Raw genomic sequence first — 12814 nt, 5'->3', positions numbered from 1 at the left:
AGGCTGAGGCGAGAGGATCACTCCAGTTCAAGGCCATCCTGGGCTACTTAGCAAGACTGTCTCAAAAAAAACAAAGAACAAGAAGGAAGGAAGGAAGGAAGGAAGGAAGGAAGGAAGGAAAAGAAATTGATGTTGTACTAATGGCTGATAAAATGCTGCTTTTCACTCACAGCATTATCCTGAGAACCTTACCTTTATACCTGTTAAACCAGTAGGCAACTGCACAATATCATACGCAAGGCTAGATTTTTCTGCCTCCACAAATGGATCAGAGAATGCTCGTCCATGAAATCTTTTAAATCCTTGGACTGTGTTCTTCGCATTAGAAATTACCTAAAAGAAAGATTAGGATGCAAAGACTACTATTAATACTTTTAATACTCTTCCAATGCCCTCAAATTAAGTTAGTATCGTTTTAATTTCAGAAAATTTCCTTCACACACTCGACCTTTCACACATGACGTGAGAGACGAGAGACTTGCATGGGTCTCAGTGGCAGAGGAGACTAGAGCCTGGCTATTCCTTCTCCACAAGGCCAGGTAATTACTATGTTCTTAAATAGCCAGTGAATATTTACATAATATGACTATTAGCTTTTAAAATGGCCATAGTGCCGGGGAATTAGCTCAGCAGCATAAGCACCTACCTGGCAAATACAAGGTCATGAGTTCAATTCCTGGTGCCAAAAAAATTTTTAAAAAAGAAAAGAAAAACACACATAAAAATGCCCATAGTTGATGGTTCAAATTTTCCAGGAACAAATCTGGCAACACATTATCAACTTAGAAGTTCTAGTCAAAGAGACTTCAAAGGAGGACTGGGGATGTAGCTCAGTGGTAGAGTGTTTACGTAGCATGCACAAGGCTGAGTTCAATCCCAGCACCACAAAAAAAAAAAAAAAAAAAAAAAAGAAAGAAACTTCAAAGGAAAAATGATGACATGAAATAGACAAACATGGAAGCTAAAGGATTAAGAGGGGAGTAGTGTTTATAACTGTAGAAGACTGGAAACAGTCTGATGTCTCTGCAGTAACAGGGAAACACTGAAACAAATACTGAAATGCTCGTGTAATAAAATACCACAAAACAAGCAGGACTTTTTAGATGAAAAGCTAAGTATCTTAGTATAACCTCACTTTGTTAAACAGGGAAAAATGCACTTAGCCAGGCACAACAGAAGCCTGTAATCCCAGCTACTCAGGGAGGACAACCACAAATTCAAGGCATACCACACACAGGAGGATTACCAGGCCGGCCTGGCCTACACAGTGAGCTCAAGGCCAATCTAAATTTCCGAGCAAAACTTCTCTCAATAAACTGAACCAAAACAGAACAAAAATTCAGGCTTCCTAAGTAACTCAGCAGGACTCTGTCTCAAAACAAACAAAAAAATAAGACTGAGGGTCGGACACACCTGTAATCCCAACACTCAAAGGCCAAGGCAGGTGAATCACTGTGAGGTCAAGACCAGCCTAGACTAGAGAGACCAGGTCTCAGGGCTGGGTATTTAGCTCAGCGGCATAAGCGCCTGCCTTGCAAGCAGACAGTCGTGAGTTCAATCCCTGGTACCGATAAAAACAAAAAAGACCAAAAAAAAAAAGAAAAAAGAGACTGGGTCTCAAAGGAAAAAGAAAAAAATACTTAAAAGAAGAAAATATTGGCAAAGACTTTTAAAATTTTCCCAAGTGAATTTGTGGTTAGGACTCACTGGTGCCTCCTCTCAAGGCTGATCCAAGAAACCCTCCACGGAGATAGCACAGGGCTCCTCACAATCGCACACAGGGTCTTTTGATAAAACAGGTGAGGCCTCCGAGGCAGGCCCTGCTTGAACAGCTGCCAAAAGGAAAAACTGTAGCACAGGAAGTACACCCTTAGAACAGGGCAGTGCACTGAGCACTTTAACTGTTCAACAATGAAATCAAGTTGTTTTTGTTTTTGTTTTTTTGTTTTCAGTACCGGGGATTGAACTCAGGACCTTGTGCTTGCCAGGCAGGCACTTACGCTGCTGAGCTAAATCCCCAACCCGAAACCAAGTTTAAAAACACTGGAATTTTAAAAAGAAACACATTAGGAAACAGTCTTCAAGTTATCTACTTCCTCCTGATAACTTAAACTTTCTGCAAATAAGACTATAAAACAATTTAATTAACAACCAACGACCAAGCACAATTTTCTTAGCCTCATAAACTGCAGCCTAAGAAAAGTTCGTTTAGGGGCCAGGGATTTAGCTCAGCGGCATAAGCGTGAATTCGATCCCTGGTACTGATTAAAAAAAAAAGTTCCTTTTTTTTTGGGGGGGGTACCAGGGATCAAATACAACTATGCACTTGCAAGGCAAGCGCTTATGCAGCTGAGCTAAATCCCCAGCCCCTCTTTCTTTTTTTGTGGGGTACTATGGAGTTCAGACTGGCCTTGAACTCACAGCAATCCCACTGCCTCAGTCTTCTGAGTGCCAGGATTAACAGGTACATGTGCCACCAAGCCCAGCAGAGTTATTCATTCTGTATGTTGTTCCAGAATGAACCATAAAAAGAACAATAGGCAGGTCCTTAATTTACAGAGAGAGTTTGCTGCTCTGGTTACTTAGAAACCAGCACAGGTACCAGGTACCTAGTTTACAAAGCAAACTAACGACAAATGCTTCAATATGTCTCTGGAGGTGGATCTTTCTTAAGAATCTTGATTAACAAGATCAACAGGCCTTGGGGTACACACTTGTAATCCAGCACTCAGGAAGCTGAGGCAGGAGGCCAGCCTGGGCTACATAATGAGTTGAAGGCCAGCCTGAATTAATAGCAAGACCCTGTTGAAAGAAAGAATGATCAACTGATCTGGGCAAATAAATGGTAGCAGGGGGCTGGAGATTTAGCTCGGCGGCATAAGCGCCTGCCTTGCAAGCAGGCAGTCGTGAGCTCGATCCCCAGTACCGATAAAAAGGAAAAAGGAAAAAAAAAAAAAAATACATGGTAGCAGTTTACAATAAATATACTGATATTGCACGGATATTATACTGATGTATTACAATAAATATATGATACTGATATTTCTACTTCAGAGCTGTTTCCCACTCAAATATGTATGAAGAGAATCAGGTCTGGCTCTGCCAGCCACACACCCAGGAACTGTCAGTGACAGACAACCAAGAGAAGGGATTTGAAAAAGAAAATTCTACCTGGCTTTTAGCTGCTGCTCCAATTGAACGATTCTTAGGACCAAAAGAAATGCAAGCCCTAGAAGATAAAACAAACATTTAAGAAACAAACTTTATGCAGCGCTACATTCAAAACCAGCAAGACTTAGGAATCTCAGCTTCAAAGTGACAGACTTGGGGCTGGAGATTTAGCTCAGCGGCATAAGCGCCTGCCTTGCAAGCAGGCAGTCCCTGATACCTCGGTTCCTAGTTCCTAGGATCGGTACCTCGATCCCCAGTACCAATAAAAAGGAAAAAGACCAAAAAAAAGTGACAGACTTCACATACAACATAACGCCCTCCATTTCAACCTTTGTTTTGAGTACAATAGTCCACAGAACGGGCTGCCCCTGAGAACTGTTACTTAAAAACTGGAGTACACGTCTGAACCACCTGTGCAAGATACGAGAGACAGACAGAGACAGAGACAGAGACAGAGACAGAGGGAGACGCCAGGCCCCACCACCCTGAGTCTCACACCACTGTATTGACTAAATAATGTTCTTGTCTTAAAGACAGCGCACAACCTCACCTGGAAAGAAACCCTGCTAACAACTCTCATACTACTGCATATTAACTAAAAAACCTGCTTTTCCAGAGCTAGCTTCCAAGGACTCAGAATTACGGACAGCAAAGTTCATTCTCCTTAAGTCTCTTCTCAATCACCAGTTCACAAACTGGTTTGATCTATTTACTGCTTCTTTTAGGAGGCAAAACTGGAACTGATGGAAGCTGTAAAACAGCGCTGAGGCTTCAGTGGTCCTGAAGTTGGTGCCTCTGCCCTCACAGCTCCTGTTTTCCACGCTCATCCTCTAGAACCACGCCCTGTGCAACCTTCACTCACATCACTTCCTTCTCCACCAGCTGCTTTCACCCTTTAATCTATTTTTGGTTTTTTAAGATGGAATCTATGTGATTCAAACTGGCCTTGAACTCACTCTGTAACCCAGGCCAGCCTCAGACCATGTCTCAAAAAGAAAAAAACAAAACCTGCTTTCTTCAAAGTAATGAGAAGTGTTTCACATATTTCAAAAAGCCAAATAAGTATGTCTCAGTTCACATATTCAACCTCCTTTTTCTGACCTAATCATAGCTGCTGCAAATAGTTCCCAACTTCTTACAAATCAGTAAGATGTCACTAATGGAGTCTGTCTTTACCACATAACACAGCAATTAAACCTCCAAGTCCCAACTCAGGTAATGCAAAAATGTCATACTTGCCTTACCATATTATACGATTTTTATTATACGATTATTAATTATGTTACGTGGCAAATACAACAGGAATACAGCTCAGTGGCACAAATGCCTACCTGGCAAGCACAAGGTCCTAAATTCAATTCCCAGTACAGGGGGGTGCTCGAAGCAGAAGCACGATTACATTAAAAAAGGACACAAATTATACTACAAATATATCACATCAATTTTATTTGGGGGTACCAAGGGATGGAACTCACAACTTCACGCTTGCCAGGCAGGCACTTATGCCATTGAGCTAAATCCCCAGCCCAATTTTTAATTTTTTGTTTTGTTTTCTTATATGCTTTTAAAAAAAAAAAAAAGTCCTGTAATAGAACAACTATTGTACTAGAAAAAGAAATCCAGACTTTTTCACCTTGGCATCAACTTGGTGGATCAATAAAAAGCACTAAGACAAGACAGGGTGGGCGACCTTTCTAACTGTGTGGCTCCTGTCCCTGCATCTTTGAGATTTCATTTGCTCATCTCTAAAATGGGGGAAATCACAGCACTCACAGGATTTCTGTAGATTAAATCTGATGAGACACTTTTAAAGGGTTTGTAACAGAGAACAGTATATCATAGATAAGCTCTTTCAGCCCCAATAAAGCCATGGAATCTATTTTATATAAAAACAGACAAATTAGAACTAGATTGCTCTGAAAATTGTTTCAGCTTCACCTGTCCTCAGAAATCCAGCCAACCAGTTTTACAATTACCTATTCACTGGGACATTAAAAAAAAAAAAAGCTTCTGCCTGACAAGCCTGAGGTCATGAGTTTGATCCCCAGTAGCAAAAAATAAAAATAAAAACACCTACTTTCATTAAGTTTTAAAAGCAAATGGGGAAAAAAAGCAGGATGATCAATTCACTGAAATGAGTCAATATATAAAACACAAAGTGGTTTAAAACTAAAAGCTTACAAAAGGCATCTACTACTTAAGTAAGTAGAAAGCCTGAAAAGATTAACTTGCCGTTTCTGTATAAACTCATGAGGAAGGGGGAGAAAGCCCACACACACACACAAAAAAAAAGAACAGGTATCAAGAAAAAAATAAAGAGATCTGAAGTTCCACATCCCTCACCACCATAGATGGCCAACTATTAGCATGCAGGTTAAGTACTTGTGTACAATCCAAATAAACCCAGTCCTAACATATAAGTCCTTTAAAAAAAAAAAAAGGAAACGCCATTCTGCTGCCTCCTTCTCCTCGAGGAGTGCCCAGGATTCTGACAAGAACCCTTAAAAGAAAAGGGACCTCCTGCCATCCCCCACCAAGAATTCTCAACCCGTGCACACAGCCCGCCTCCAAACACGCCAGGCCACTCGAAGCCCTGTTCACGCCAGCAGGTGAAGCTCGCTGTCTGACAGATTTCATTACACATCTCCTTAAGCAGGCAGCACACTCTGTCCTGCACCTGATACTTCCCAACACTCTGGGCAAAGAACTATTACTGGCCCACTTCGCAGACAAAGAACCAATTCAAGTTCATGTACCCAGAAACACAGTTGGTAAACAGTAAGTCTAGAATTCAAAACCAAGGCTATCTCACTCCAAACCCCCGCACACATGCTCTTCTACTGTTTCCCAGGCCGTTTTTTTTCTTCTTTTTTTCTTTTTTTTTTTTTTCTTTTTTTTTCTATTGTCCTGTTTGCAGTATCATACATGATCATCAAACTGCTGCTAGAGTGTTCATACCTGTTACTGCAAAACCCAGGGAAAACTCCCCCTGGGAATTTACTTTAGGTCAGGGTGGGGCTGCCTGGTCCGAAGCTGCACCCCCCCAGGCGGGGTTCGTCACACAGGAGCCTTTCCCAGACCACCCTTTTCTATTTCCTACCTTCACTCAGGCTACCCAAATAGGTTCCACCAGAACTTTTTTTTCTGGAGACAGGGTCCAGCTACATAGTTCAGGCAGCCTTAAGATCACTATATAGCCCAGACTGGCCTCAAACTCGAGATGATCCTCCTGCCTCTGCCTCCTGAGTGCTGGGAGTATAGGCATGAGCCACCACGCCCTGTTCCACCATGTATTTTGACCCCATTTGCTCATATCTCATTCTGCCTTTCCTATCACTCCAGTCCGCACCAACGTACCCTCCCCCTGAACATGTCCATCTCAGTGTGCACTATAATCCTGGCCACAACTGTATTCTCATGCTAGTTTCCTTTATGTCATTCCCGTATCATCCCAAATCAATTACACCTCAAAGTGCAGGAATCGTCTCATACTTCTTATCTACTTTACACAATGCCAAGTCAAGGCGGTGTAAATCGTCAGTAATCATGTTCCCTCTCAGCAGGACATGACTTTTCCTCCATTTCAAAGCACATCAGTTTGAACTGATTCTTCATCCTCCTGATATGCAGGAAGTGAATTCAAATTTCAGTTCCAGATCCCTCTAGTCTAAACTTTGAGTCTTAGAAACAGTACATTCATTCAGCCAGGTAACTTGTTCCCCCCAGTACAAGATGCTACTGACCAAATATTTATGCACATTCTGCTATTACTATGAAAAACCACAATCCCACACATCCTTAATAGTTTCATATTTGAGGTGTGTGCAGAACTACTCTCAGTATATTAGAAAGCTGTTAATCTTTGCTAAACCACAAAAGAAAATAAGCTTTTCATAAACCCACAATAGTAAGACTGTCAAATAAGAGTAGTGGCAAAATCCACATGGGAATGCATACCACTTTAGTATTGTCTGGGTTTTTCCTTAGCTCTGAACTAGAAAGTAACAAACACCACCAAACAGACCAATCAACTTATACTTTTCAGATCTACAGTTCCTAAAATTCACCACATCCTTAGTAAATTTTGAACATTAAAAGGTACACAGCTGGGCTGGGGATTTAGGTCAGCAGCATAAGCACCTGCCTTGCAAGCCCACAGTCGTGAGTTCAATCCCCAGTACCCAAAAAAAAAAAAAAAAAAAAAAAAAAAAGATGCACAGCTTACAACCTGAAAGGCAAACTTCCAGGTTTCATTCATTTTACTATCCCTAGACTCTCACCCAGTAATAAAAGCACTAATAAATATAAGATGTAATTGCAGTAGAGAACACATTTTGGCATTATTTACTATATGCCAGGCATTATTCTATGCACTAAGTTTAAAAAAAAAAGCATGCATTGTACAGTTTTATTCTCATTTGTAATTCTCATAATCTTCAGTGAGGTAGAGAATCACTTATATTCCTATACAAACTAACCCCTCAAACTTCTGGAAAGTATTCCGGCAGTATGTCCTGAAACTATAAGCACATTCTCTGCCCTATCAATTTCACTTCTGGAAATTGATCCAACAAATTTAAAAATATGAACATGTGAACATAAATACATAAAACTACTTGCTGAAAAACTATCTGTAACAGCAAAACAAATTAGAAATTTGAAGAAAACGCAGTAGAGCTGTAATAGATCATACATTTTTGAAGGCAAATTTTTATTTACTATGAAAAATGTCTGAAATGTGAGAGAAAACTATTACAAAATACTGAATGATCCTGTGTTTCAACACACATATATGTACGTGTGTGTGTAAGGAAAAGTTATGAGATGATACACAACAAACAGCAAGTGATCAGGAGCGGCAACTTAGTCTTAGTTCACCAATTTTATTATTATACCAGACTATTAGTATCATAGCTAGGAGTGGCAGTGCCTGCCCATGATCCCAGCACTCAGGAGGCTGAGGTGTGAGGATCCTTGCAAATTCAAAGCCAGCCTGAAGGGCACAGGAAACCCAGTTTCAACACCTGCGCAATAATCAAAAACCCAAAAAAACGTACTGTGAGGCCACTCGTCCTCTCCCACACTATCACACTGGTGGAAACCAACAACTTCCACATGGGGTAAGCACTGTAAAAGATCACTTGCCCCACTCTCCTCACAACAGCCAATCACATTTCTTAAATGTAAACTGGTGAAAAAATAAACAGCGCTTACAGGCCCAGCCAGCCATAACCTAGTGTGGGGCAGGACTAACTCTTCCAATTCACCCCAGGCCATCTCCTCAAGGGGCCCAAAGCAGCCTGGCCCTCTCAGTCAAGGGTACCTTGCTCCTCTGGCCTCAGGTCTTACCTGTGGTCCCTTCAGTGGCTTAACAGTTCATCCTCAGTCCCACCGTGATCTTCAAAATAAACTGCTCATCCTCCACTTCTCTCAGAGCACCGTTCAATTTGACCTCATCCAACTGATCTTATGTCTCCCTGTTACACTCTCACTGTATCCTGTACTTTCTCATCTTATTTTTTACCAATCAGTAATTACATACTTATTTAACATCTGGCTTTTTCACTAGCTATTCCGTGACAGCAGGATACCATTTGTCTTCTTGCCTCCAGTTCTTAGCACAGTGGCTGCTGTGCTGCTAACTTGAAAGAAGCTTGAATTTGGTGGAAAGGCAAAGATTTCACTAGATCCTCAAAAATGGAGATCTAGCCAGGCATGGTGGTGCTAACCTATCCTAGCACTGGAGAGGCTAAGGCAGGAGTACTGATGTGAAATCAAAAGCAGCCTATACTACACAGTGAGTTCCTGTCGCCAAGAAAAAAAAAAAAAAGAATCCAGAGCATAAGCTTATAATCTCACTGCTTAGGAGGCTGAGGCAAAGGGATCATGAGGTCAGCCTGGGCCACACAGCAGCCTAGCCATCTTAGCAAGACCTTATCTCAAAAAACAAAATATCACAATTCACAATTTGAAATGACATTCATCTTCCTCACCTAGCAAGATGACACCCAGGAGGCTGAGGCAGAAGGAAGGCTAAGTCTGAGGTCAGCCTGGGCTACAGAAGTTCAAGGCCAGCCTAAATTGCATACTGAAACCCTGTCTCCAAAAGACCAAAAAAATAAAACATCCACCTTCTACAAAAATAAAGATTTCTGCTACTTCTAATTAGCCTAAAATTCCAATACAGAGATCTAAATTAACAAAATCAGGCCAGGTGTGATAGTGAACACCTTGCAATTCTAGCACATGGGAGGCTGAGGCAGGAGGATCGCTGGATTGAGGCCAATCTGGGCTACAAAGTGAGCCGAAGGCCAGCCTAAATCAGAGTGAAACCCTGTTTTGAAATGACAAAAACAAAAATCAGTTATAAAAATATGAATTGAAACTTCTCCAACTTTGAAACTGGGAGGAGGAATGACAATCAAAGTATGTTATACACATGAACAAACGTGCCAAAATGAGCCAGGCATGGTGGCACATGCCTGTGATCCCAGCACTCTTGGAGGCTGAGGTAGGAGGATCTCAACCTTGAGGCCACGCAGGCAACACAATAAGACCCTGTCTCAAAATGTTTTAAAAATTAAAAAGGAGGGCCAGGGATTTAGCTCAGCGACTAAAGCACTTGCCTGGTAAGCATACCAAGGTCATGAGTTCGATCCTCGTACCAAAAACAAAACAAAACAAAAAAAAAAAGTTTAAAAAGGACTGGGGAAATTAACACTGCAAACCTGAGTTTAATTCCCTATACTAGGAAAACTACTTGAATCTTGAATATGTAGCAGTCCCACATAGTATATGAAACACAGGAAATAATTTAAGACACTTAATTGTATTCTCTTCACATGTCCCCCTTGGAGCTCAAGTTTGCTGAGTATTACCCAGACAAGGAGTGAGAAGCTACATGCCCAACTCAGCACTCTGGCCCTTTTAGTTCCTTGGAAAGACTACCATTACAGACAAAGAAAACTAGGACCAAAGGCAGCAAACAGGAAATTAATGATCAAATGCTCAAGAACAGACTTAAGTACTTTCATACACTTCTTTGCAAACAAATCACAATACCCACCCTTAATTATAACCAAAAAGAAGAATGCAGTTTCAGTGTCCTCCCCCACCTTTTTTGTTTTCTTGGAAGAGTGAGGAAAATTTGATTGTGATAGTCCCACTGTTCTGTGACTACACTAAATGTTGAGCTGTCCATGATTGCTCAAAAAAGCTGTTAAGAAAACTATAAACAAACTTGGGGAAGAGACAGCAAACCATAAGGTTATGGAAGGGAATTTCAGGTGAAGCACATGAGTTAAGATATAAGGGGGTTGGAATTTGCCAAGTGGAACGCGGGGAAGTTTATGAGCAGTAAAGTATAAAGAGCACAGTTTGGCTGGAGAGCTGCACAGTGAGAACCTCGAATTTTTAAAATGTCTTCTAAGAGATTCTAAGGGGAAAATGAGGTTGAAAATCATCTACATGTATTCCAAAAACAAAGCTCTTACTCTAACCAAGAAAAGACCTAGGTGAGTCACCTCTTTTGGAGCTTTGTCTACACTGGTCCCATAACTCAACATAGGTTCTAGAAGTCAAACTGAGCCCTTGAGTCATTCATGAACAACTGTAGCCAACACCCGGGTGGAATGTATTATCTTCAAAGTGCACCGCTACAAAGGCGTAGTTGCCCTACAGCCTGGGCAGAGAATGAGTATTTCACAGCTCAAAATCCTGAAATGATGTGGAAAGCAAAAGTGAATGTAATGATAACAAGTCACCAGTGATTTGGGTAAATCCCTTTCTTTCTGGCCACCCGTTCCACCCCCATCTCAAGACTGGGCCCAGCCGAAGCTACCTGTCCTCCTGCAGCCTCTCTTCCGGGCGCTACCCCGCCCCCACTCACGTGGGACTTTGACTGCTCCACAGTCTCGCGGCCGGCAATCGCTAGTACCCATTTCAGTCAAATAGCTTTTTTTTAATTAACCGCTCGCTGTATGTAGAGCTCTGAGTCCTCTGTTAAGCTCAAAAGACGTCATCATGCCCCGGACAAAAAGCATTTCGGCCCATTCAATGTCCCACACCAGCCTTCCCCCCAGTTTCCACCGGAGCTTTCCTTTAGGACTAGCTCCAAGGCCCCGCATGAACCGCGCGGGAAGCCTTGCGTCGGTACAGACCGACGCTCGCGGCGGCCCGCAGTCACGGCTGACCCGGTACCCACTGGGCCCCCAGCTGGGAACGCAGGCGATAGCCTCGGCCCCATCCCCTGGGCCGACTGGTGCAAGCGCGACCTCCCCACCCGGTGCACGCGGCCAGCTCCCCTCCCACTTACGGGGTACAGCGGTCGCTATACTCATTAGCTATCGTCTCGATGCCGCCGGCACGGGCTACAGCGACGTAGCAGCTCTGAAAGCCCAAATCTATGCCCACCACCGACATGGCGCCGGCTACTGCTCGGGCTCGGGCCCGGGTCCGGTCACGGAGACAGGACACGGACCCTGGCGGGGCTGCCGCGCGGGAAGCAGGCCGCGTGGGCCGAGGGACCGAGGTTACTGGGGGGCGAGGTTCCACGCGAGCGCTTAAGTCCTTGGAAGAACCGCAGAGCAGGGCGCCACTCAGGACGGCTCCGGCTCAGCGGCCGCAGAAGAGGCGCCGGTAGCGGAGGCGGAGAAGATCTCGAAGGATCTCGCAGCGACCGGAGACCTGCAGCGCGAGAGCTGCGCAAGAACGGAATGTTCTCGCGAGATCCAGGCTCTTAAACGCTTCTACCGGAGGCCCCGCCCCAAGTACGTAACGCTCAGTCACTTCCGCTCAAAACGGAAGTGAGCTGTGGAGGGCTTCCAGGTTCAGTAGAGAGTGGGAGAGTCGGCTGGAGGCCACAGGCGGAAGCGATGTGGTCGGCTAACTTCCGCTGCTTGTCTTTTCTCTCAAAGAAACTTCCGGTGCCGGCCTCGTGGGCGCTCCACTTTGTGTTAATCTCCGGAGTGGGACCGCAAGCTCCTCTCCCTTGGGGGCGCATCGACCTGTATGGGAGGGTGCTGCTGTGGACACTCGGCCCCGAGTATGTCCTTAACTGGAGCTGTGACAATCACGCAGCGCCCTTACCGCCGGTAGGAAGCACTCCCCTCCCAGTCACTCCGCCTCCTTTTCTTTCTGTCTTGCCGCATCACGATCTCCGAATCACGCGGTTCCTCGGGGGACACCAGGGACCTGAAGTACGAAGTCTCTTGATCCCGAGCTCACCCTAAGCACCCGCTCATTGCTAGGCCCTGAGCCGGATGCGAGGGGCCCAGCGAAGACATGGTACCCACTCTGGAAGGGCCACCCAGACTAGTCAGTGGCAGGATTGTGGGAGAGCTGCAAGGTCTTCAGCTTCAGGGTCTCTCACGTGGACAGGCTCCTGGAAATGTAGGGAAGGTGAGAGTCAGGGGTGTTGCCGAGCGTCAGCTGGTGATCCGGAAACAAGGCTGGATAAGCATTTCTGATAATCACCTAAAGAAAGCTCGGAAAAAGGGAATCGGAATCCCCAAATATCCCGTGACTTTCTGTTATAGATAGCTAAATTATGTAGGCAGTCAAACAGGCCTGGGCCCTCCAGGGAGTCAGTGCAGAAGATGGAAACAGATCACAGCTGTGGCTGGAGGGCATCTGTTGGAGGCCA

General features: G+C 44.0%; 1 protein-coding gene and 1 non-coding gene across 2 annotated transcripts in view; both read right to left on the bottom strand.

The window, feature by feature from the left end:
* Positions 1–12477, bottom strand: part of Hspa4 (heat shock protein family A (Hsp70) member 4) — a 41580-nt gene extending 29103 nt beyond the window's left edge. Inside the window, exons 1-3 of the mRNA XM_063230622.1 lie at positions 11486–12477; positions 3172–3229; positions 193–333 (exon numbers count right to left, since the gene is read on the bottom strand). Of these exons, the coding sequence (XP_063086692.1) occupies positions 193–333; positions 3172–3229; positions 11486–11592 (306 nt within the window). The 5' untranslated portion in view covers positions 11593–12477. The remainder of the gene's footprint in view (positions 1–192; positions 334–3171; positions 3230–11485) is intronic.
* LOC111755372 (small Cajal body-specific RNA 16) lies at positions 6077–6254 on the bottom strand. The gene has a single exon (XR_002789934.1). It is a non-coding gene; the product is annotated as a small Cajal body-specific RNA 16 (non-coding RNA).
* Positions 12478–12814: the final 337 nt, after the last annotated feature.

This window comes from Cavia porcellus, unplaced genomic scaffold (genome assembly GCF_034190915.1).
Source record: "Cavia porcellus strain 051 isolate PalLab524CR breed Dunkin Hartley unplaced genomic scaffold, mCavPor4.1 scaffold_19, whole genome shotgun sequence".
In the NCBI taxonomy this organism is placed as follows: domain Eukaryota; kingdom Metazoa; phylum Chordata; class Mammalia; order Rodentia; family Caviidae; genus Cavia; species Cavia porcellus.
The sequence above is the reverse complement of the archived record's forward strand: the minus strand, read 5'-3'. Positions and strand labels throughout refer to the sequence as shown.